This window comes from Bufo bufo, chromosome 4 (genome assembly GCF_905171765.1).
Source record: "Bufo bufo chromosome 4, aBufBuf1.1, whole genome shotgun sequence".
In the NCBI taxonomy this organism is placed as follows: Eukaryota; Metazoa; Chordata; class Amphibia; order Anura; family Bufonidae; genus Bufo; species Bufo bufo.
In genome coordinates this window covers 397,123,433-397,150,482 of record NC_053392.1, presented here as the reverse complement: position 1 = coordinate 397,150,482, position 27,050 = coordinate 397,123,433, and the positions used below count along the sequence as shown (strand labels likewise).

Sequence of the window (27,050 nt, the reverse complement as noted above, 5' to 3'; positions counted from 1 at the left end):
CAAGATACAACCAAGGATAGGACTTCACCTATCTTTTGCAGAGCAGAGACACTGATCGGAAGCGGGTGGTGATAGGAACAGAGTGCCTGCTGAAATTATTATTATTATTATTATATAACAGGCACTCTGCGACAATGCCGAGGGCGGTCCTGTGACCCCCCGTATCGGCAATCGCTGCAAACCGCAGGTCAATTCAGACCTGCGGTTTCGGCATTTACGGGTCATTCTGGCGGGGATCGGCGCTGCCATTGGGTCCCCGTGCGGCTGCAATGGGGACCCGATTGCATGGAAGGCAGCGCGATGCCTTCCTTAGGCATCGGGGCTGCCTTCCGGTGAAGAGCCTGTGAGATCCAGCCCCCTGGATCTCACAGGCAGGAAGCTGTATGAGTAATACACACCGTATTACTCAGCCAATGCATTCCAATACAGAAGTATTGGAATGCATTGTAAAGGGGATCAGACCCCCAAAAGTTGAAGTCCCAAAGTGGGACAAAAAATAAAGTAAAAAAAAAAAATCAGGAATAAAATAGGGAAAAAAAGAAAAGTAGACATATTGGGACAGCTTTATCATGAGCTCAAGTTAGAATAATGGAGTGAAAAAGTCGCAAAAGATGCGCAAACGCTAAAAATGCTAAAATTTGCGACTGCACTATGCTCGCCAGTTTTCTGAAAGTGGTCGTGTTTTCTTATGTAAATGAATCTCTAGACAGATTTACTATTGGGACTATTTAAAAAGTCGCAAAAAAATGCGCAATTTCACTCCAGTGAGGACCATGCTTATCTTATGAGACTTTTTAGTAAAAACGTGCGACTTTTTCGTAAAGATGTGCGACTTTTGTAAAGCTGCTTACTGACGGATAAACTGCTACCGTCAAACCACATTTATTACAGTCTTAAAGGGCCGATCATAAATCTGACTTGGCTAAAACTGACTTTAGCCATATGTGAAAGTGGAGTGAGCTGTCAGAGTAATGATAAATCTGGCCCATTGGGTATCGCCGCGTCCGTATCGACTGGCTCTACAAACATGTCACATGACCTAACCCCTCAGATGAACACCGTAAAAAAAAAATTTAAAAAATTTGCTAAATAAACCAATTTTTGGTCACCTTACATCACTAAAAGTACAACAGCAAGCGATCAAAAAGGCGTATGCCCACCAAAATAGTAGCAATCTAACCAACACCTCATCCCGCAAAAAATGAGCCCCTACCTAAGACAATTGCCCAAAAAATAAAAAAAATTATGCCTCAGAATATGGAGACACTAAAACATTTTTTTAAAATGCTTTATGTTAAACGTAAATAAAAAAAAAAAAAAAAAAAAGATTTGATACAAATGCAAATTAACCTGAGAGGAGTCCTGTCCCTGAGATGAGTCAGGGACAGGACTCATCTCAGGTTAATTTGCATATGTATCAAATCGTTTTTTTTTTACACAATAAAAGCACACAGAGCTATGGGGACTGGGTATTGCGGATGTGCTAGCGGCCATCTAGCAACCCATGTCCTCAGCTCTATACACAAAATCCCAGTGACAGGTTCCCTTTAAATAGTTTTAGTGTGTAAACCTCTGCTTGGGTGTGAGTTTTAGGTGCAAATATTTGTTGTAATATATTTTTGAAGTAATTCCTGTTTTAACAAAGTTATATGAAGGTTGGACGTGGTTATCTGTCAAAGAGAATGCAATCATCAGGTTGTCTGCTTTCAGGAATTATATAGGCTTTTCAGGTGCGCTAACTTTTGTAGGAGTGTAACCCCTAAATTTTATAGGTATTTTGAGCTTAAAAACAGATTTTTGGGTCTTTCCTCTTCGGATGATTTAAGGAAGATACGCTCCTGCAAATGGCTTGGGTGATATGTATGAACTCTGCACTTATTTTTAGGCATTCTGGTGCATATAATGTTCTACTTGGGTCACACTTTTAGGCTCAGTTCACACCTGAGCGTTTTACAGCGCGTTCCTACGCGCTGTAAAACGCTCAACAAGGAGAAACCAATGCTTCCCTATGGGAATGGTTCTCACCTGGGCGTTTTACAGCGCGTACGATCGCGCTGTAAAACGCCCGACGCTCACACAAGTACAGGAGCGTTTTTTTGGGCGCTTGTCGCGCGTTCCCGTACATAGACTTTCGGGAACGCGCGACACTGTGTGTACACTTTTCTCTGTATGCGCGCTTGTAAACGCCCGTACAATCGCGCATACAGAGCGCTCCTTTCAGAACGCTCAGGTGTGAACTGAGCCTTACCCACTAAAATCAACTTTTTCAGATTTTTGTACAAAAAAAAATAAAAAAATACAATTTTACGCAAAATGGCATGAAAGTGCCTGTGTGTTTATAGTGCAGACAATGTCCTGAGTGTGTTCTTTCAGAAAATATATGGCTATGGGGGTTAGAATAACTTATTTTGTAATTTAGATTTTATTTGTATATGTCAAAACTGTGAGAATTGTCTTGGCTACCACAGGTGCAAAATGTCCAAAACCCCTGGCAGCAAAAGGGTTAATACACAAGGTATTTTCTTATTAACTAAAATTTTGGTTCACATTTCCTTATTCCACTTTACTGGAAATTCTGCAGCCATACTGCAAAATAGAATACCAGGAATTCTTTTTCCGTCTCCCTGTTTTTGTTTGCTTTTAATCTTCATGAGTCAACAAAGTGTAACCACTCATGAATTATAATTTGAAAAACTCATATACAGCTCAGTAGACACTTTAAGATTTAAAACAGGACACTAATTGTAGACACTCAATTAGATGTTTAAGTGTATTACGCATGTCTACAGACACTGCTAATGGATGGATATACAGTGCCTTGAGAAAGTATTCATACCCTTTGAAATTTTCCAAATTTTTTCACATTACACCCACAAACATAAATGTATGTTGTTGGGATATTGTGTGATAGACCAACACAAAGTAGTAAATATGTGAACAGTAAAAATAAAATGATCCATGATTTTCAAAATTTTAAGTAAAATCAGGAAAGTGTGGCGTGCATTTGTATTTAGCCTCCCTGTAGGACGACCTTTCGCTGCAATTACAGCTGCAAGTCTTTTGGGGGTATGTCTCTACCAGCTTTGCACATCTAGAGGCTGAAATTTTTGACCAATCTTTGCAAAATAGTTGAAGCTCAGATTGCATGGAGAGCGTCTGAACAGCAATTCAAGTCTTGCTGCAGATTCTAAATGAGATTTAGGTATGGACTTTGGGCCTTTCTAACACATGAATATGCCTTAACCAATCCATTGTAGCTCTAGCGGTATGTTTAGGGTTCTTGTTCTGCTGGAAGATCAACCTCTGCCCCAGTCTCAAGTCTTTTTCAGCTTCTACCAGGTTTTCCTCCAGGATTGCCCTGTATTTAGCTCCATCCATTAACTCTGACCAGCTTCCCTGTCCCCGCTGAAGAAAAGCATCCCCACAGCATGATGCTGCAACCACCATGTTTCACAGTGGGGATGGTTTGTTCAGGGTGTTAGTTTTCAGCCACACAGTGTTTTGCCTTTAGGTCTGGTCAACTTTTGTCTCATCTGACCAGAGCACATTCTTCCACGTTTGCTGTGTCCCCTACATGGCTTGTGGCAAACTGCAAATAGGACTTAAGGCTTGCTTTCAAAAATGTCTTTCTTCTTGTCACTCTTCCATAAAGGCCAAATCACAGCTAATAGCTGTCCTATGGACAGATTATACCACCTGAGCTGTGGATCTCCTCCAGAGTGACCATGGGACTCTTGGCTGATTCTATAATTTGTACTCTCCTTGCCTAGGCTGTCAGTTTAGGTGGACAGCCAGGTCTTGGTAGGTTTGTAGTTGTGCCATACTCCTTCCATTTTCGGATGATGGACTTAACAGTGCTTATGAGATGTTCAAAGTTTTTTTTATATATATATCTATAACCTAACCCTGCTTTACACTCCTGATCTGGTGTGTTCCTTGGTTTCCATGATGCTGTTTGATCACTAATGTTCACTAGAAAATCTCTGAGGTCGTCACAGAACAGCTGTGGTTATACTGAGAATAAATTGGACACAGGTGGCCTCTACTAATTAGGTGACTTCTGAAGGAAATTGGTCATACTGGATTTTATTTAGGGGTTTCAGAGTACAGGAGGCTGAATACAGATGCACGCCAGACTTTTCAGATTTTTATTAAAAAAAATTGAAAGCCACGTATCATTTTCTTTTCACTTCAAACAGTGAAGTTTCTTTTCGCTACTTGTGTGTTTGTCTATCGCATAGAAACTCAATAAAATACATTTAAGTTTGTGGGTGTAACGTGAAAAGATGTGGAAAGTTCAAGGCGCATGAATACTTTTTCAAGGCATTGTCAATGTTAGAGGTGGGACGAATTTAATTTTTTTCGAATCCGAAAAGGTTCTATAATGTATCGAATCTTTCGTATTTTACACTCACCTAAAGAATTATTAGAAACACCTGTTCTATTTCTCATTAATGCAATTATCTAGTCAACCAATCACATGGCAGTTGCTTCAATGCATTTAGGGGGGTGGTCCTGGTCAAAACAATCTCCTGAACTCCAAACTGAATGTCAGAATGGGAAAGAAAGGTGATTTAAGCAATTTTGAGTGTGGCATGGTTGTTGGTGCCAGACAGGCCGGTCTGAGTATTTCACAATCTGATCAGTTACTGGGATTTTCACGCACAACCATTTCTAGGGTTTACAAAGAATGGTGTGAAAAGGGAAAAACATCCAGTATGCGGCAGTCCTGTGGGCAAAAATGCCTTGTGGATGCTAGTGGTCAGAGGAGAATGGGCCGACTGATTCAAGCTGATAGAAGAGCAATGTTGACTGAAATAGCCACTCATTACAACCGAGGTATGCAGCAAAGCATTTGTGAAGCCACAACACGCACAACCTTGAGGCGGATGGGCTACAACAGCAGAAGACCCCACCGGGTACCACTCATCTCCACTACAAATAGGAAAAAGAGGCTACAATTTGCACAAGCTCACCAAAATTGGACTGTTGAAGACTGGAAAAATGTTGCCTGGTCTGATGAGTCCAAATTTGGCGTAAACAGAATGAGAACATGTATCCATCATGCCTTGTTACCACTGTGCAGGCTGGTGGTGTAATGGTGTGGGGGATGTTTTCTGGGCACACTTTAGGCCCCTTAGTGCCAATTGGGCATCGTTTAAATGCCACGGGCTACCTGAACATTGTTTCTGACCATGTCCATCCCTTCATGACCACCATGTACCCATCCTCTGATGGCTACTTCCAGCAGGATAATGCACTATGTCACAAAGCTCGAATCATTTCAAATTGGTTTCTTGAACATGACAATGAGTTCACTGTACTAAAATGTCATGTCAGTCACCAGATCTCAACCCAATAGAGCATCTTTGGGATGTGGTGGAACGGGAGCTTCGTGCCCTGGATGTGCATCCCTCAAATCTCCATCAACTGCAAGATGCTATCCTATCAATATGGGCCAACATTTCTAAAGAATGCTATCAGCACCTTGTGGAATCAATGCCACGTAGAATTAAGGCAGTTCTGAAGGCAAAAGGGGGTCCAACACCGTATTAGTATGGTGTTCCTAATAATTCTTTAGGTGAGTGTATACATAAGAATTGTGTAAACGGTGTAAGAAACAAAGTGATCCAAACACTTATGGGGGGGGATCTGTGGATGGCACTGCTATGGGGGGGGGAATCTGTGGATGGCACTGTTATGGGGGGGATCTGTGGATGGCACTGTTATGGGGGGGATCTGTGGATGGCACTGTTATGGGGGGGATCTGTGGATGGCACTGTTATGGGGGGGATCTGTGGATGGCACTGTTATGGGGGGGATCTGTGGATGGCACTGTTATGGGGGGGATCTGTGGATGGCACTGTTATGGGGGGGGATCTGTGGATGGCACTGTTATGGGGGGATCTGTGGATGGCACTGTTATGGGGGGGATCTGTGGATGGCACTGTTATGGGGGGGATCTGTGGATGGCACTGTTATGGGGGGGATCTGTGGATGGCACTGTTATGGGGGGGATCTGGGGATGGCACTGTTATGGGGGGGATCTGTGGATGGCACTGTTATGGGGGGGATCTGTGGATGGCACTGTTATGGGGGGGATCTGTGGATGGCACTGTTATGGGGGGGATCTGTGGATGGCACTGTTATGGGGGGGATCTGTGGATGGCACTGTTATGGGGGATCTGTGGATGGCACTGTTATGGGGGATCTGTGGATGGCACTGTTATGGGGGATCTGTGGATGGCACTGTTATGGGGGATCTGTGGATGGCACTGTTATGGGGGATCTGTGGATGGCACTGTTATGGGGGATCTGTGGATGGCACTGTTATGGGGGATCTGTGGATGGCACTGTTATGGGGGATCTGTGGATGGCACTGTTATGGGGGATCTGTGGATGGCACTGTTATGGGGGATCTGTGGATGGCACTGTTATGGGGGATCTGTGGATGGCACTGTTATGGGGGATCTGTGGATGGCACTGTTATGGGGGATTTGTGGATGGCACTGTTATGGGGATCTGTGGATGTCACTGTTATGGGGGATCTGTGAATGGCACTGTTATGGGGGATCTGTGGATGGCACTGTTATGGGGGATCTGTGGATGGCACTGTTATGGGGGATCTGTGGATGGCACTGTTATGGGGGATCTGTGGATGGCACTGTTATGGGGGGACCTGTGGATGGCACTGTTATGGGGGGACCTGTGGATGGCACTGTTATGGGGGATCTGTGGATGGCACTGTTATGGGGGATCTGTGGATGGCACTGTTATGGGGGATCTGTGGATGGCACTGTTATGGGGGGACCTGTGGATGGCACTGTTATGGGGGGACCTGTGGATGGCACTGTTATGGGGGATCTGTGGATGGCACTGTTATGGGGGATCTGTGGATGGCACTGTTATGGGGGATCTGTGGATGGCACTGTTATGGGATTAGAGTCCACGAATCCCACAAGATTCGAGGGATTCGTCGTCCCACCTATAGTAAATGTTATGAGATTGATCGGTGGAATATGACCAAGGAGAAAGGGGTCACTCACCAATGAAATAAATGACAATTAAAGGGCATCTGTCAGCAGATTTGTACTGATCTGTTGCATATGCGCTTGGGAGCTGAACACTGTTTATATGTGCCCACATTGCTGAGAAAGATGAAGTTTTAATATATGCAAATGAGCCTCTAGGAGCAACGGAGGTGTTGCAGTTACTCCTAGAGGCTCAGCTCTCTCTGCAACTGCTATGCCCTCTGCACTTGACAGGGCTATGCAGTGTATACATGATCACGCCTGCCTGGCCCTGTCAATCAAAGTGGAGAGGAAGCGACAGTTGCAGAGCCACTAGGGAGTAACAGAATTGCTCTTAGAGGCTCATTTGCATATATTAAAACTTCATTTTTCTCAGCAATGTGAGCACATATGAACACGGGATCAACACAGATACCTTCAGCTGCCAACAGCACATGCAACAGGTCAGCAAGTTTCATAGGGACAAATCTGCTGACAGATGCCCTTTAACCCCTAAGGGACCCATGACGTACCGGTACGGCATGGTTCCCGAGTCCTCAAGGACCCATGACGTACCGGTACGTCATGTGTTGTTCCGATCACCACCGCCCTGGTGCGGCGGGTGGTGTCATCGGGTCCCCATGGGGCTGTGGGGGGGACCCGATGGCATGGAAGGCAATGACTTTTTGAGTCATCTGCGCTGCCTTCCGGTGAAGAGCCTGTGAGATCCAGCCCCCTGGATCTCACAGGCCCCGGAAGCTGTATGAGTAATACACACAGTATTACTCATTCAGCCAATGCATTCCAATACAGAAGTATTGGAATGCATTGTAAAGGATTAGACCCCCAAAAGTTCAAGTCCCAAAGTGGACAAAAAATAAAGTGGAAAAAAAGTTGAAAAAATAACGTTTTCCCCCCAAAAAATTAAAAGTTTCAAGTAAAAATAAACAAAAACTTCATTTTCCCCAAATAAAGTAAAAACAAATTGGTAAAAAATAGGGGAAAAAAAAAAGTATACATATTAGGTATCGCCGCATCCGTATCGACCGGCTCTATAAACATATCACATGACCTAACCCCTCAGATGAACACCGTAAAAAATAAAAAATAAAAACTGTGCTAAATAAACCATTTTTTTGTCACCTTACATCACAAAAAGTACAACAGCAACCGATCATAAAGGCGTTTGCCCATCAAAATAGTACCAATCTAACCGTCACCTCATCCCGCAAAAAATTAGCCCCTACCTGAGACAATCGCCCAAAAAATAAAAAAAACTATGGCTCAGAATATGGAGACACTAAAACATCATTTTTTTTGTTTTAAAAAAGCTGTTATTGTGTAAAACTTACATAAATAAAAAAAAAGTACACATATTTGGTATCGCCGCGTTCGTATCGACCGGCTCTATAAAAATATGACATGACCTAACCCCTCAGATGAACACCGTAAAAATTAAAAAAATTAAAACTGTGCTAAATAAACCATTTTTTGTCACCTTACATCACAAAAAGTCACACGCACCCCAAAATAGTGGCAATAAAACCGTCATATCATCCCGCAAAAATCATACCCTACCCAAGGTAATCGCCCAAAAAATTAAAAAATTATGGCTCTCAGACTACGGAAACACTAAAACATGATTTTTTTTTGCTTCAAAAATGAAATCATTGTGTAAAACTTACCGTATTTTTCGCCACATAAGACGCACTTTTTCCTCCCCAAAAATGGGAGGAAAATGCCCCTGCGTCTTATGGGGCGAATGCTGGCAGTTTTACATCGCTGGATGCGATGTACGGAGCGGGGGCCGGGGGAGGGACTGAGGGCCGGCAATAGCGGTGGGGCGGTGCGGTCACTGTACTATAGCCCCGCCCCACCGCTCCGGTATTGTAATATAAAATGTATTATTGAATTAAACGTTATTAAACATGCCCCCCTCACTCCTAATAGTACCGTATATCCTAATTGCTTGTGTATAATGCCGGCAGGCAGGCCGGGCGGGCGGCAGCGTAACTCCCTGATGTCACGTGCCTGCACCGCCTCCTTTATGAATGAAGCAGGCGGCGCAGGCAAGTGACGTCAGTGAGTGACGCGCCGGCCGCCCGTCCTGCCTGCCGGCATTATACACAAGCAATTAGGATATACGGTACAATTAGGAGTGAGGGGGGCATGTTTAATAACTTTTAATTCAATAATACGTTTTATATTTGTATACTGCGGCAGCGGCGGGGGGGGGGCTTGGTTTACATGGAATCTGTGGATGGCACAGTTAAGGGGTGGGGGTCTGTGGATGGCACTGTTATGGGGTGGGGGGTCTGTGGATGGCACATATATAACAGTGCCATCCACAGATCCCCCCCCTGTAACAGTGCCATCCACAGATCCCCCCCCTGTAACAGTGCCAGACACAGATCCCCCTCCCCTGTAACAGTGTCTGTAATCCACAGATCCCCCCATAAGTGTCCGTCATCCACAGATCCCCCCCATAAGTGTCCGTCATCCACAGATCCCCCCATACGTGTCCGTCATCCACAGATCCCCCCCATACGTGTCCGTCATCCACAGATCCCCCCCATACGTGTCCGTCATCCACAGATCCCCCCATAAGTATCCGTCATCCACAGATCCCACCATAACATTGTCCGTCATCCACAGATCCCACCATAACATTGTCCGTCATCCACAGATCCCCCCATAACAGTGTCCGTCATCCACAGATCCCCCCATAACAGTGTCCGTCATCCACAGATCCCCCCATAACAGTGTCCGTCATCCACAGATCCCCCCCCATAACAGTGTCAGTCATCCACAGATCCCCCCCATAACAGTGTCCGTCATCCACAGATCCCCCCTATAACAGTGTCCGTTATTCACAGATCCCCCCTCATAACAGTGTCCGTCATCCACAGACCATCATTAGCTCCAAACCCACCAAAAGCACACCTTTTGGTTAAAAAATATTTTTTTATTATTTTCCTCCCCAAAAACCTAGGTGCGTCTTATAGGGCGAAAAAACGGTACATAAATAAATAAAAAAGTATACCTATTAGGTATCGCCGCATCCGTGACAACCTGGTCTATAAAAATATCACATGATCTAACCTGTCAGATGAATGTTGTAAATAACAAAAAATAAAAACGGTGCCAAAACAGCTATTTCTTGTTATCTTGCCTCACAAAAAGTGTAACATAGAGCAACCAAAAAATCATATGTACCCTAAACTAGTACCAACAATACTGCCACCCTATCCCGTAGTTTCTAAAATGGGGCCACTTTTTTGGAGTTTCTACTCTAGGGGTGCATCAGGGGGGCTTCAAATGGGACATGGTGTCAAAAAAAACGGTCCAGCAAAATCTGCCTTCCAAAAACCGTATGTCATTCCTTTCCTTCTGCGCCCTGCCGTGTGGCCGTACAGCTGTTTACGACCACATATGGGGTGTTTCTGTAAACTACAGAATCAGGGCCATAAATATTGAGTTTTGTTTGGCTGTTAACCCTTGCTTTGTTACTGGGGAAAATGGATTAAAATGGAAAATTTGGCAAAAAATAAATAATTCAGAAATTGTATCTCTATTTTCCATTAATTCTTGTGGAACACCTAAAGGGTTAACGATGTTTGTAAAATCAGTTTTGAATACCTTGAGGGGTGTAGTTTCTTAGATGGGGTCACTTTTATGGAGTTTCTACTCTAGGGGTGCATCAGGGGGGCTTCAAATGGGACATGGTGAAAAAAAAAACCAGTCCATCAAAATCTGCCTTCCAAAAACCGTATGGCATTCCTTTCCTTCTGTGCCCTGCCGTGTGCCCGTACAGTAGTTTACGACCACATATGGGGTGTTTCTGTAAACTACAGAATCGGGGCCATAAATATTGAGTTTGGTTTCGCTGTTAACCCTTGCTTTGTAACTGGAAAAAAAATTTAAAATCTGCCAAAAAAGTTAAATTTTTTAATTGCATCTCTATTTTCCATTAATTCTTGTGGAACACCTAAAGGGTTAACAAAGTTTGTAAAATCAGTTTTGAATACCTTGAGGGGTGTAGTTTATAGAATGGGGTCATTTTTGGGTGGTTTATATTATGTAAACCTCGCAAAGTGACTTCAGACCTGAACTGATCCACATATATACACACACACACATATACACCTAGATATTAATATTTTTGAACTTCATTACTAGGTCAGGATGTAATAGAATTTTCTGCAACAACTCTACTGTGTGTAAATATACTTTTCCTCTTTAAAAATAATACATTGCAAGGAGTTTTTAGCAATGTCAAAAAGCTTTGTATGAAGAAAAAGTTGTCCCTAAGTAGATAGAGTTTTCCTTACCTGTTCGCTTTTGGTCAGCCGGGTTTTATTATGAATGTCAGAAGTCACCAAATTGAATCCATGTTTCTCAGATAGGATACGAAGTAGTAAAACAACAGTCCTGCTCCCACATTTTCCAACTCTGTTATAAACAACTTGACTAGGAAAAGGCAGTACCTAGAAAAATACAACAATTATAAGTATACAAGCCTAACAATATTATATAGGTTACATAACAGGAAGATAAAAGGTAAATATAATTCACACTCTAAATAGAATTATAAAGCGGCACACTCCACGTCTCTCCTTTAACTTTAACACGAAATTGCAGATCCCACACGGTTCTCCTCTAATACCACGATCTCAGCGGTGCACAAGCCCAAACAACAATTAGTCCAGGACAATATTCTTCTTTGTAGAAAGATAGCGGGCGGCATTCACCATCGTGAAGATATAAGATATTCCTTTATTGCTACATCAAGCAAAACACACGCGGCACCGGAGCTAGGAGTCACTTCCCTGCACACTGGATGCAGCGACGGCCGTTTCTCGCAATATGCGCTTCGTCAGGCTGCTACAGGTGTGTGCACCTGCACTCCACCTCTTAAAGCACTTCACGTCAAATGATTGCACACCTGATGCTTTGACGTGAAGTGCTTTAAGAGGTGGAGTGCAGGTGCACATACCTGTAGCAGCCTGACGAAGCGCATATTGCGTGAAACGGCCGTCGCTGCATCCAGTGTGCAGGGAAGTGTCTCCTAGCTCCGGTGCCACGTGTGTTTTGCTTGATGTAGCAATAAAGAAATATCTTATATCTTCACGATGGTGAGTGCCGCCCGCTATCTTTCTACAAAGAAGAACCTTTGCCCCAGACATGCATACCATGAAGACAGGATTAGAAATAATGTGTGCTTCAAGCAGGAAAAAAATAACTATTCTTAAGTTCTACAACCATTATTACTGGAATGAGAAATGTAGCCTCATTGTGTAAAAATAAAGCATATAATAAAAAGTTAATTACATTTTTCAAATGTGCAACATTAAAATCCAGGTATTATTCAAACTAATTTTTTTTTAAAGGGCATTTATCACACATTAAAACCAACCTTTTTTCTAATCTGTTTTTGTCACGAACCAGCGGGTGTGAGCCCACTGTGCCACGTGTCCTACCTCCTCTAAGGGCATTGTCTAAGTGAACGCCTCGATCTTCACAGTACCCCTGATGGTGGGGATAGACTTTCCTGAGGGGAACACCAGGTCGCTACCTCTTGAGGAGAATAGGCACACGAGGCAGCTGGTCCAGGCGGACCAGGAGGTACCAGAGGCGCAGGAACGAAGGATGAGGCAGAGGCGTAGTCAGACAGGCAAAAGGTCAGGGCAGGTGGCACAGGTATAGGTCAGGCAATCCAGCTCGGCAACAGGAGAGTCAAGGCAAGCAGGCAGGGATCTAACAGGTAGCAGAGTCCAGGAATATAGACACGAGTCAGGAACACAAGAGGAAATCAGGAACCTTAGCAGGACACAAGGACCTTGACACTGAGGCATCTGGGAAGGAGACTGAGCCACTTAAATATGGTCAGCGAGGTCACAGGACCTAACCCGTGACGGCCCTTAAGGAAGTGCTGAAGGAAACAAGCAGCAAGCATGCTGTGGCCAGGGCTGAGAGGAAACTGTGGAGCGGATCCCAGAACAACAGAACCTACACGGACAGAGTCCAGTACTGCAGCAGTGAATAGGAAGCACTGTCCGCAGATCACCTCTGAACACGGCACCCGGGACCACGGCGGTAAGCAGGGGAACAACAGTTCCATATTGCAGAATTGAATCTTTTCATATATAGTCATATTTTAGGCTCTTTTGTTTTCATTTTACGTTTGAGAAATGTCCATTGAAGTATAGCGTGTGCAAAAAATATACGTTTCTGTACATTGACTTGCAACAATATTCACCCTCTATTGTTTTTCATGTTTGCTGCATTACAACATGGAATTTTGAATTTTAATTTAGATTTCATGTAATGGAACTGACAATAGTCGGAACTGTTACAGTGTCATGGAGAGAAGAAGCATCCCTCGGCGCAAGAAACCAACCAGAGGCAGATGATGAATCTTCAAGAGTATTTATTGCAATCACACAACGCGTTTCGGGGAAAAGGGTCCCCTTCATCAGGTGAAGAATATTGCATAGCAGATAGACAAACATGCTGGTTATATATACACAAAAAGAGGTCACATGCAAACAAGGTCAAAGGGGAGGTGGGCGTCACCTCAAAGAAACCCCAAACTAGAATCCAAGTAATCAGTACACAAACTGGTAAAATAGGATATACATATACAAAAACTAGCCCAGTGGGCTTACAGACTACTCAATAAATGTATTTTTAAAAAACATTCACAAGAAAGAACATCGCTTTCAAATGCAGCCCATTGCTGGGGAGGAGGAACAGCATCATACAGGGTCACATGATCGCAACTCCGATCATGTGACTTGTGATGCAGTGCTTGTTGCTGGGTAACGCGATGTTTACAGGCCGGCATGAGAGGAGGCTCGGCATACTGAAGGATACTGCGTCCTGCTACCTTCTCAATGCGATCGGCAGCGCTGTGAAAGGAAACTTTATAATGCCCTAATTAGCTAGAAGAAGTAAAGGTAACAGCATTATCAACATTATCAAGTAGATCAAGACGAATAAATAAATACATACATGGACGATGGAATGCAAAATACATAAATAGTATACATGATTGATTCAATGTAATTGATTCATTGAATGCAAAAAAAAAAAAAAGGCAATCTGGAGGCAATACCATTGGTATAAATGTAAAATATAGAGTATATAAAAAATTCATTAAACCTACAGGACTTCACCATAAAACAAAGTGTGAGGTGTCAGATCCGTCCTTCCTTTGCTTAAAAGAATCTATTAGCTTGATTCGATTATTAAAAAAAATAACACAGTAGGAGAATATAATCTATAAATATGTATATATAGAAATAAGTACACATCTATACAAGATAATGAATGTAAATATAAATATAAAAAATATATAAATATGATAGAAATAACAATACCAGTGATTAAAAAATTAATGATAATTATTATATGGTATTAGTGACAATAATACACTCGGTCCATTCTCCGTACAACAATCATGTGACCCTAAAGATTTATTTCAAAAGCCTCATTCAGACCATTTGGATTAAGGCAATCAAGTTCGAAAATCCAATACATTTCTCGTTTACGGAGGGTCTGAATGGCATTACGACAGCTGTCATTTATCTGTTCAATGGGTGTAACCTTAAACCCGGAGAAGCACCCATCGTGATTAGGGATCGACCGATATTGATTTTTTAGGGCAGATACCGATAATTTGTCAACTTTCAGGCCGATAGCCGATAATTTATACCAATATTCTGGGTATTTTTATTTATGAGGGAAAAAAAATAAATTCCTACACAAATCTGCTGAAAATTAATGTTTATTGTTAACGTGTATTATTTTATTTTTTTTGTAAATCTTTTTCATTTATACTTAATATTTTTGTGTTTTTTTTTTTTACTAACTTTTAGCCCCCATAGGGACTAGAACCCTTGTCCTATTCACCCTGATAGAGCTCTATCAGGGTGAATAGGAGCTCACACTGTCCCTGCTGCTCTGTGCTTTGTGCACACAGCAGCAAGGTTACTGACTATGGCAGCCAGGGCTTCAATAGCGTCCTGGCTGCCATGGTAACCGATCGGAGCCCCAGGCTTACACTGCTGGGGCTCCGATCGGAGGAGGAGGGGAGAGGGGACCCTGTGGCCACTGCCACAAATGATTAATACTGGGGGGGAGGGGGGGGGGCGCACTGCGCCACCAATGTTTTTACTATTGGGATGGGGGTGGGGGGCGCACTGCGCCACCAATGATTAATACTAGGGGGCTTGAGGGGGCGCACTGCGCCACCAATGAAGATACCTCTCTTTCACAGAGTCACATAGCCGGCTCCCGACCTCTATGAGCGGTAGCTGCGATCCACGGCACCTAAGGGGTTAACTACCGCGGACCGCAGCTGCCGTTCATAGAGGTCGGGAGCCGGCTATGTGATTCTGCAGCCAGCTCCCGCCTCCTGTATATGAATTAATGAGACTCATCTTCATTGGTGGCGCAACGGCCACAGCCCCTCCCCTCCTCTTGTCTCCTCTCCTGCCATTGGCGGCAGCGGCAGCAGCATCACAGGGGGAGGAGACACTGCTTCCGTCTCCCCTGTGCTGCGGAGGGAACACAGAACGCGCTGAGAGCAGCGCGATCTGTGTTCCCAATACGTTATCGGAATATCGGCAAAATAGATGCCGATACCGATAACGTTCAAAATCCTCAATATCGGCCGATAATATTGGTAAGACCGATAATCGGTTGATCCCTAATCGTGATGTTCTGTCCCATGGCGGGATATACTATGTTGTAAAAATTTCTTTTTTACATTTGATCTGTGCTTGTTAAGCATATTACGTAGAGTTTGGATGGTGCGACCTACATACTGAAAGCCGCATGGACATTCCAACAGATAAATGATATTCTGAGAGCCACAACTAAGATGGTTTTTTATGGAAAAGGAATCCCCAGTGGATTTACTGCGGAAAGATGATGTGGTATTGATGGTCAAGCAACATAAACACCTCGATAAATTACATTTATAGCTCCCCAAAGGCCTTGAGACTAAATTGCTCACGGTCGGCTTAAGATGTTGTGAGGGTATGCGTCTAAGTCTACTAGGGGCCAGAACATTCTTGAGGGTTTGGGCCCTCCTGAAAGTTAGTCTGGGTTGACTAGGTAGCATTTGCCTCAAATGTGGATCCCTTTTTAATATGTACCAATGTCTGGACAAAACACCCCTAATGGCGCCATGGTTGTTCCCATATGTTGTCAAAAAATTCATACAGAAGTGCTCATTGTTATCATGTGTTTTTTTGGTCTTGGTGAGACACAAACTTTGGGATAGGCCCTTTGCTCTTTCATAGGTGGCTTCGATGATCTTTGGGGGATAACCCTTCTTCAAAAACCTATCACGAATGATTTTACTTTGGCAAATGAAGTCCTTGTCAAGGGAACAGTTGCGTCTGACTCTTTTAAATTGACTGAACGGAATATTCACCTTCCATTTCTTGTAGTGGGTGCTGGAATAGTCCAAATAACTATTACAGTCAACCCTTTTAAAAAAGGTGCGTGTGATAATGGCCTTACCGCTGGCTTCCAATTCTAGATCAAGGTATTCAATCTTAACACGATTGGACGTCCATGTCAGATTTATTCCCCACTTAGTGGACCTCATTTCCTCAAAAAAGGAGGTGATTGAGACATCATCACCATTCCATATGAGGATCAGGTCATCTATGTATCTACGATAGAATACAATATTTTCAGTCCAATATCTAGAACCGTAGATGTATTGATCCTCAAAACGCCCCATAAAAAGATTTGCGAAACTGGGCGCAAATTTCGTCCCCATCGCGGTTCCCTTCCTCTGCAAATAAAGGGAGTCCTCAAAGGTGAATACGTTGTGTGTTAGTATAAATCCAATGCAGTCCTGTAGAAAAACTGCTTGTCCTGCCGGTAAAAGGGGATCATTATCTAAATACCACTTAATGCATTCAATTCCTTTGGTATGTGGAATATTAGAATACAACGCTGTCACGTCCAAAGTGACCCAATTATATGTATTTCTCCACTCAATATCTTTAATAGACTCTATCAAAGCTGTTGAATCCCTTAAATATGAGGGTAGTATAGTAACATATTTTTGTAGAAAAACGTCTACATACTTTGAGAGATTACATGTGAGGGAGGAAACACCTGAAATGATAGGTCGCCCTGGTGGATGCTTCGCATCCTTATGTATCTTAGGTAAGTGGTAAAATAGTGCTGTAAAAGGAACAGATACTGAGATAAATGCTTTCTCCTTTTTATCTAGTATGTGGGATGCTGATTCAATAAGGACTTTAAATTCTGAGATATGTGACTCAGTGAGGTCTGTGACCAGAGGTAGATAATATTCCGTATCAGATAGAATGCGAAGTGCTTCCTTGGTGTATGTCTCCCTATCCTGAATTACCACTCCCCCTCCCTTGTCCGCACTGCGGATAACAATATCTAGATTATTCTGGAGGTGCTTGACTGCCGCTTTCTCTTTTTTACTAAGATTTTGACTGCAGGTTGGTTTTTGGTGTAGTCTCCGAAAATCATCCATGACTACATTGTGGAAGGTGTCAATAAAATTCCCCTTATGTTGCATAGGGTAATATTTAGATGGTGGTTTTAGCCCTGTATGTACATACTCATGGCTTTGAGTATCCGGAGTCACCCCCAGATCTACATTGGCCTTAGGTCTGAAGGATTTTTCCAGAATCCCAAAGTGTCTCTTCAGGGTTAATTTTCGAGTGAAATGATGTAAATCCAAAAATAAGTCAAAACCTTTGGTGGGTGCAGAGGGACAAAAAGAAAGGCCCTTGGATAATAGTGATGTTTCTTTAGTGGACAATATGTATTTGGACAAATTTAAAATTTTGACCTCCTCTGGAAGAGGGGTATTGGGGGCTATAATCTTCTTTTTGCTTTTGCCCCCTCTGCAACCTCTCCTACATTTTTTCATTTGGTGGGTCTTGGGCCTAAAGGGTGAAAATAATTGGTTATTGCCACTGTATTTGGGCCTTTTAGTACCGGGTAGGCCGTAATGGGGTTTAGGATGGGAGGTAGAGATAAAAAAGAGGAAGAGGAAGATGAGGATGAGGAGGAAAAAGGACCAATGGTAGACTGAGTGGTGTTATCCAGCGGATCCATGAGTCTTAAGGCAATCGCGGTGTCCCCAGCCATGGTGGTTGGGCCTGATGGGCTAGTATTGAGGTGTTCTAGTCCTTGGGGGAATGAGACTTCATGAACGGTGATAAGGGAGTCAACTTCTAGATCAATTGGGGAGGTGGGTGATGAGTGAACTGATGGACAAGGTGGGGAACCTTGGTCAGTGAGAAAAACCTGTGAATATGACTTGGGGGGAGAAAAGGAGGTAGGAGGGAGATTTAGTGGACCACATTTTGATGTGATGTCTGGATCAAATGCAGTGAACGGAATGGCCGTATGAGGACCCGTTGATTCTAAACCTATTACATTAGTGTGTAATGGAAGAATGGTTTCAGGAGGGGCCACTTGTTTGTGGTCCAAGGTGTGCATGGACTAGGAAGAGTGGTCCTGGAAATGGAGTGGGCCCATAGGGTGGATCCTATGTAAGCCGTTTTCGGGCACTGGTAAATCTAATATGGGAGTGGTACATATATGGTACATACATACATACATACAGGTATATCAGCCTGTTTATGATTTGGTAAATCCCCAGTATTGTAGACTACCTAGCTGGATTTGCCAGGCAGGAGCCTGGAATAGCTGAATGAGAATCCCTGTGACAAAATCTCCAAGCTGCAGCATAGCTAGACACATTTGTCATTCAGGGTCCCAGGAAGCTGGGTAAAACATTATGTGGAGCTGTGATAGGGAATACTAAACACTAAGGCCCCTTTCACACGGGCGAGTTTTCCACGCGGGTGCAATGCGTGAGTTGAACGCATTGCACCCACACTGAATCAGGACCCATTCATTTCTATGGGGCTGTTCACATGAGTGGTGATTTTCACGCATCACTTGTGCGTTGCGTGAAAATCGCAGCAAGCTCTATTTTGTGCGTTTTTTACACGCAACGCAGGCCCCATAGAAGTGAATGGGGCTGCGTGAAAATCGCAAGCATCCGCAAGCAAGTGCGGATGCCGTGCGATTTTCACGCACGGTTGCTAGGAGACGATCGAGATCCGATCATTATTATTTTCCCTTTTAACATGGTTATAAGGGAAAATAATAGCATTCTGAATACAGAATGCATAGTAAAATAGCACTGGAGGGGTTAAAAAAAAAAAAATAATAATAATAATTTAACTCCCCTTAATCCACTTGCTCGCGCAGCCCAGCTTCTCTTCTGTCTTCATCTGTGCTGTGAGCAATAGGACCTTTGATGACGTCACTACGCTCATCACATGATCCATCACCACAGTGCTCCAGACTAAAAAAAATACCTAGTAGCCATTGGCTCCTGAACTGAAAAATTTAGGAGCCAAATCAAATTTTTAGTCGCCAAATCGAAACTGAATCAAAATTTTGCTATCGTGACAACGCTACGCTGATCAGATCGGCGTAGGGTTGTTTTGAAACCAAAATTTTGATTCGCTTTCGTCACCATAAAAAAGTATTGCGATACTCAATACCGCGCAAAAAAAAAAAAAAAAAAAAACACCAAAAAAAACCGCGTGCATTTAGCATTTTATGAAACGTTCGGCCCATAATAGAACAGTCCTATGCTATTTTTTGGGGTGACAAGGTGACTAAAAAATGGCGAATGCTCACCGCATAGGAGATACTTTTTAATAATTTAATAGTTTGGACTTTTCGGACGCAGCGCTATGTAATATGTTTATTTAATGTTTATATATTTTATATGTAAAATTGGGAAAGGGGGGATTTAAACTTAATATTTTAGGGTACTTTCACACTAGCGTTTTTCTTTTCCGGCATAGAGTTCCGTCACAGGGGCTCTATACCGGAAAAGAACTGATCGGGCATATCCCCATGCATTCTGAATGGAGAGTAATCCGTTCAGGATGCATCAGGACGTCTTCAGTTCAGTCATTTTGACTGATCAGGCAAAAGATAAAACCACAGCATGCTACGGTTTTATCTCCGGCGAAAAAAACTGAAGACTTGCCTGAATGCCGGATCCAGCATTTTTCCCCATAGGAATGTATTAGTGCCGGATCCGGCATTCAGAATACCGGAATGCACCCGCACTAAATCCGGACCCATTCACTTCTATGGGGCTGTGCACATGAGCGGTGATTTTCACACATCACTTGTGCGTTGCGTGAGAATCGCAGCATGCTCTATATTCTGCGTTTTTCACGCAACGCAGGCCCCATAGAAGTTAATGGGGCTGCGTGAAAATCGCAAGCAAGTGCGGATGCGGTGCGATTTTCACGCACGGTTGCTAGGAGATGATTGGGATGGAGACCCGATGATTATTATTTTCCCTTATAACATGGTTATAAGGGGAAATAATAGCATTCTGAATACAGACTGCTAAGTAGAAGGTCAATATAATAAACATTGGTGGCGCAGTGCGCCCCCCCCCCCAACACCCCAATATAATAAACATTGGTGGCGCAGTGTGCCCCCCCAACACTCCAGTATAATAAACATTGGTGGCGCAGTGCCCCCCCAACACTCCAGTATAATAAACATTGCTGGCGCAGTGCGCCCCCCCATCACCCCAATATAATAAACATTGGTGGCGCAGTGCGCCCCCCCCATATAATAAACATTGGTGGCGCAGTGTGCCCCCCCATCACCCCAATATAATAAACATTGGTGGCGCAGTGCGCCCCCCCCATATAATAAACATTGGTGGCGCAGTGTGCCCCCCCCCCATATAATAAACATTGGTGGCGCAGTGCGCCTCCCCCATATAATAAACATTGGTGGCGCAGTGCGCCCCCCCATCACCCGAATATAATAAACATTGGTGGCGCAGTGCGCCCCCCCATCACCCCAATATAATAAACATTGGTGGCGCAGTGCGCCCCCCCCATATAATAAACATTGGTGGCGCAGTGTGCCCCCCCAACACTCCAGTATAATAAACATTGGTGGCGCAGTGCACCCCCCCATCACCCCAATATAATAAACATTGGTGGCGCAGTGCGCCCCCCCCATATAATAAACATTGGTGGCGCAGTGCGCCCCCCCCATCACCCCAATATAATAAACATTGGTGGCGCAGTGCGCCCCCCCCTCAATATAATAAACATTGGTGGCGCAGTGCGCCCCCCCCATAGAATAAACAATGATGGTGCAGTGTGCCCCCCCATCACCCCAATATAATAAACATTGGTGGCGCAGTGTGCCCCCCCAATATAATAAACATTGGTGGCTCAGTGGGAAGTGCCAATAAGGGTTAAAAAATAAAAAAATAATTTACTCACCTCCTCCAGTTGATCCGTAGCTGCCGGTCTCCTGTACTTACTTCTTTCTTCAGCACCTGTGGTGACATCACTGTGCTCATCACATGATCCATCACCATGGTAATGGGCCATGTGATGAGCTCAGTGACGTCACCACAGGTCATGGAGAAAGAAGTACAGGAGACCGGCAGCTACGGATCAACTGGAGGAGGTGAGTAAATTTTCTTTTATTATTTTTAACCCTCATTGGCACTTCCCACTAAACCACCAATATTTATTATACTGGGGGGGGGGGGCGCACTGTGCCACCAACGTTTCTTATACTGGGGAAGGGGGGGGGGGGGCACTGGGCCACCAACGTTTCTTATACTGGGGGGGGGGGGGGGCGCACTGTGCCACCAACGTTTCTTACACAAATACAGGAGGCGGGTGCCGGTATCAAATAGCTGGCACCCGACCTTTGTGACAGGGGGCTGCGATCAGCTACAATTAACCCCTCAGGTACCGCACCTGAAGGGTTAACTCAACTGCAGCTGATCGCAGCTCCCTGTCATAGAGGTCGGGTGTCGGCTATTTGATTCCGGCACCCGCCTCCTGTATTTGTATTAACAGGTCAGTTATCTTCATTGGTGGCGCAGTGGCCACAGCCCCTCCCCTCCTCCTCCCGTCTCTTCTTATTGGTAGAGGCGGCGGCAGCAGCACAGGGGGGAGGGAGAGACTCCTCCTGCGCTGCTGAGAACGATCATCTCCTGTGCCGCCGCTGTATTGAGCAGAGCTGCGGCGGCGGGTCTAGTCGCAAATGGCGACAAGACTAAAAAGTCTTGTCGCCATTTGTAAATTCTAAGTCACATTGGCGACCATTTTGGTCGCCATCTGGAGCCCTGCACCATGGTGATGGATCATGTGATTGACCATGTGATGAACGCAGTGACGTCATCAAAGGTCCTATTGCTCACAGTTAAAGACAGAAGAGATGCCGGCTGCGCGAACAAGTGGATTAAGGCGAGTTAAATTATTATTTATTTTTTAACCCCTCCAGCGCTATTTTACTATGCATTCTGTATTCAGAATGTATTATTTTCCCTTATAACATGGTTATAAGGGAAAATAATAGCAATCTACAGAACACCGATCCCAAGCCCGAACTTCTGTGAAGAAGTTCGGGTTTGGGTACCAAACATGCGCGATTTTTCTCACGCAAGTGCAAAACGCATTACAATGTTTTGCACTCGCGCGGAAAAATCGCGCATGTTCCCGCAACGCCCGTGTGAAAGAGGCCTAAAGGTTCCCTAAATAAATCCTTCTCCTTATTTCCTAAAAGTGGCATAGCTAGGCAGATCCCGAGAAAGCTGAGTTACCACCATATAGAACTGTAACAGACTACAAAATACAAAATCTATCAAGACAAGTCCCCCTTTCTCCAAAATAGTGCTAGGCAGATTTGTTTTTTAAGATACTAGGAAAGCTGGGTTATAACCATTTGGAACTATAATAGACTGCAGAATACTAAATCTACCAAGATTATTTCCCCTCTCTCTACTAAATACAGTCATAGCTAGACAAGTTTGCCTCTCAGGTTCCTGGGAAAGCTGAGTTACTTGCACAATGTAAAGGTAACAATATATGATGAAAGTTTACAATTCCACAAGATTTGTAATCTAAGTTTCCAACACTGATGAATGTCAAATATGCCTAGACAGGCAATGAGAAGTGAGCCGAAGATAGAAATGAAGGGAGGAAGGAGACACTTTACTGACTGCAGGATATCTATTTAACTGCTTTCTGCAGCACAGAAAGCTTTCTCGAGCATATTATGCTTTTGTTTTTTTAGTTTTTTTCAAGGTTTAGTGGTCCTTTAATATGATAAAAGAAAAATTACACTTGGAAGTAAACAAAACTTGTTAGAGTTAACAAATGCCACTAAGGGCTCTTTCACACCTGCGTTATTGTCTTCCGGCATAGAGCCCCGACGACGGAACTCTATGCCGGAAGAATCCTGATCAGGATTATCCTAATGCATTCTGAATGGAGAGAAATCCGTTCAGGATGCATCAGGATGTCTTCAGTTCCGGTACGGAACGTTTTTTGGCCGGAGAAAATACCGCAGCATGCTGCGCTTTTTGCTCCGGCCAAAAATCCTGAAGACTTGCCGCAAGGCCGGATCCGGGATTAATGCCCATTGAAAGGCATTGATCCGGATCCGGCCTTAAGCTAAACGTCGTTTCGGCGCATTGCCGGAGCTTTTCAGAGTGGTTACCATGGCTGCCGGGACGCTAAAGTCCTGACAGCCATGGTAAGTGTAGCGGGGAGCGGCATACTTACCGTCCGTGCGGCTCCCCGGGCGCTCCAGAGTGACGTCAGGGCGCCCCAAGCGCATGGATCACGTGATCACATGGATCACGTCATCCATGCGCATGGGGCGCTCTGACGTCATTCTGGAGCGCCCCGGGAGCCGCACGGACTGTAAGTATACCGCTCCCCCGCTCCCCGCTCCTACTATGGCAACCAGGACTTTAATAGCGTCCTGGGTGCCATAGTAACACTGAAAGCATTTGGAAGACGGTTCCGTCTTCAAATGCTTTCAGTACACTTGCGTTGTTACGGATCCGGCAGGCACCTCCGGCAACGGAAGTGCATGCCGGATCCCAACAACGCAAGTGTGAAAGAGGCCTAAGTGCCAATAGCTTAACTCTGTAGTCTATGTTTATCAACCATTAACCCAGGGCTTGACAAATTTTCTTGGAATCTAGGAGCCAGCTAAAAAAGTTAGGAGCCAGGCGGAGCCACGTCATAAAGCCCCCAGTAGATGCCCGCATAGTGCTCCCCCCACTTCTCCATAGAGCCCCCCAATAATGCATGCCAGTACATAGGGCACCCAGTAGATGCCCCCATAGTGTGCCAGTATATAGGGCCCACATAGTGCTTCCCCTCTTCTCCATAGTGCCCCCCCATGTTGTGCCAGTATATAGGGCCACCATAGTGCTTCCCCTCTTCTCCATAGTGCCCCCCATATTGTGGCAGTATATAGGGCCCCCATAGTGCTTCCCCTCTTCATAGTGCCCCCCCATATTGTGCCAGTATATAGGGCCCCATAGTGCTTCCCCTCTTCTCCATAGTGCCCGCCCCCCATATTGTGCCATTATATAGGGCCCCCACCCCACTTCTTGCCATAGTATACTACAGGGTGGGCCATTTATATGGATACACCTTAATAAAATGGGAATGGTTGGTGATATTAACTTCCTGTTTGTGGCACATTAGTATATGTGAGGGGGGAAACTTTTCAAGATAGGTGGTGACTGTGGCGGACATTTTGAAGTCGGCCATTTTGAATCCAACTTTTGTTTTTTCAATAGGAAGAGGGTCATGTGACATCAAACTTATTGGGAATTTCACAAGAAAAACAATGGTGTGCTTGGTTTTAACGTAACTTTATTTTTTCATGAGTTATTTACAAGTTTCTGACCACTTCTAAAATGTGTTCAATCTGCTGCCCATTGTGTTGGATTGTCAATGCAACCCTCTTCTCCCACTCTTCACACACTGATAGCAACACCGCAGGAGAAATGCTAGCACAGGCTTCCAGTATCCGTAGTTTCAGGTGCTGCACATCTCGTATCTTCACAGCATAGACAATTGCCTTCAAATGACCCCAAAGATAAAAGTCTAAGGGGGTCATTCAACTGGCCCACGATGACCAATCCACTTTCCAGGAAACTGTTCATCTAGCTGGCACGTTCCCTGAGTTTTTCCAGCAAGATGGTGCACCACCACATTATGGGTGTCAGATCGGTGAAAACACAGATGCCGGAGCATTAACCCTTGCACTGCCGCGGTCACCACTGACCGCTGCACGTGCGGTATCCTGCCGGGTGATGGGGTGATCATCGGGTCCCCTCGCTCCTGTGACGGGGCCCAGATGGCAGGGAAGGGAGCCCAATGCTTCCTTAGCTATCGTGGCTGCCTTCTGTGTGAGCCTGTGAGATCCAGCCCCCTGGACCTCACAGGAAGCAGGCTGTAAGTGTATTACAGTGAGTAATACACTTACAGCCAATGCATTTATGCATTGCAAAGGGAATCAGACCCCTAAAAGTTGAAGTCCCAGAGTGGGAAAAAAATATGGGATTACACTTACCGGTAATCTTTTTTCCTTGAGCCTATGACAGCACCCTTGGATAGTGTCCGCCCCCTCCTCAGGACAGGAAACAGGAAACACAACCACTTGAAAAGGAGGTACCGACCCCCTTCATGCCAGTACTATTTCAAGAACTAAGGAAACAAACATCTTATAGCACTACTAGTCATATATATATATATATATATATATATATATATATATATATATATATATATACACACACACACACACTTTTTTTCATTTTTTTTTTTTTGGGGGGGGGGGGGGGAAGTAAGCGGGTGCTGTCATAGGCTCAAGGAAAAAAGATTACCGGTAAGTGTAATCCCATATTTCCCCCCTCGCCTATGACAGCACTCTTGGATTTATCAGCGAGATAAGATTTTAGGGAGGGACAACTGCCTGAAGGACTTTCCGTCCAAATACCAGGCCCTCCTGAGAGGGTAACTGAAGTTTGTAATGCCTGAAAAAAGTGTGAGGGGAACTCCAGGTAGCTCCCCTACATATTTGGTCAATGGAGGCAGAGGCTCTCTCTGCCCAGGAGGTAGAGACAGCTCTGGTAGAGTGGGCCCCAAATTCTGAGGGCGAGGGAGCCCCCTTAGAGGAATAGGCTAAAAGGATAGCCTGCCTTATCCATCTAGCTATAGTTTGTGAGGAAGCAGCCAACCCCTTCGTCCTGCCCTGAAAGGAAATAAGGAGCTTTGAGGAAGCTTTCCAAGCTTGGGTGACTTCTAAGTACTGTAAAAGACACCTCCTCACATCTAAACAGTGAAATTCAGATTCTTTTCTATTTTTTGGAGAGGCGCAAAAAGAAGGTAGGATGATTTCCTGAGAGCGATGGAAGGAAGAGGACACTTTTGGAAGGAAGGAAGGGTCCGGTGAAATAATTACTCTATCGTCCAAAATATTCTAATATGGTCTTTCCATAGAGAAGGCAGAGATCTCACTAACTCTCCTGGCCGATGTAATAGCTAATAAAAAGGCCAACTTCAATGTTAGGACTTTTATGGAGATCTGTTCAATGGGCTCGAAGGGATCTGACGTAAGGGCACTGGGCAGACAGGACAAGATTTAGATCCCAAGGAGGAATTTTATTTTTCTGCACTAGGGCTAATTTAGAGACTGCTGTAATAAACCTTTTTATCCAAGGATGGTCGGCTAGCCTGAACTCGAATAAAGCACTCAAGGCAGAGACCTGCACCTTTAGAGTACTGAGTCTAAGCTTTTTTCTCCACCCTTCCTGTAGAAAATCTAAAATAAAAAGGTAAGTCAGGGGTTTCAAATACATTGACCGGCCTGTTTGCAAAGGCACAAAAGGCTTTCCAAACTTTTAAGTAGATCTTTGACGTGACAGTTTTACGGCTGGCTAAAAGGGTATTAACTAATTCTTCTGAAATCTGCCTTTCAACATCCAAGCAGTCAAATGCAGGTTCTCCACTTCTGGATGAAGGAGGGGCCCCTGAGCTAGAAGTCCCGGGAAGACTGGTAGGACCCACGGGGAGGCTATTGACATTTTGGTAGCCAAGAGAACCAAACACTCCTTGGCCAAAAGGGAGCTATTGT

General features: G+C 44.4%; 1 protein-coding gene across 1 annotated transcript in view; it reads right to left on the bottom strand.

Moving 5' to 3' along the window:
- Positions 1 to 27,050, bottom strand: part of UST (uronyl 2-sulfotransferase) — a 528,102-nt gene that overhangs the window by 210,407 nt on the left and 290,645 nt on the right. Inside the window, exon 3 of the mRNA XM_040429265.1 lies at positions 11,342 to 11,497. Within this exon, the coding sequence (XP_040285199.1) occupies positions 11,342 to 11,497 (156 nt within the window). The remainder of the gene's footprint in view (positions 1 to 11,341; positions 11,498 to 27,050) is intronic.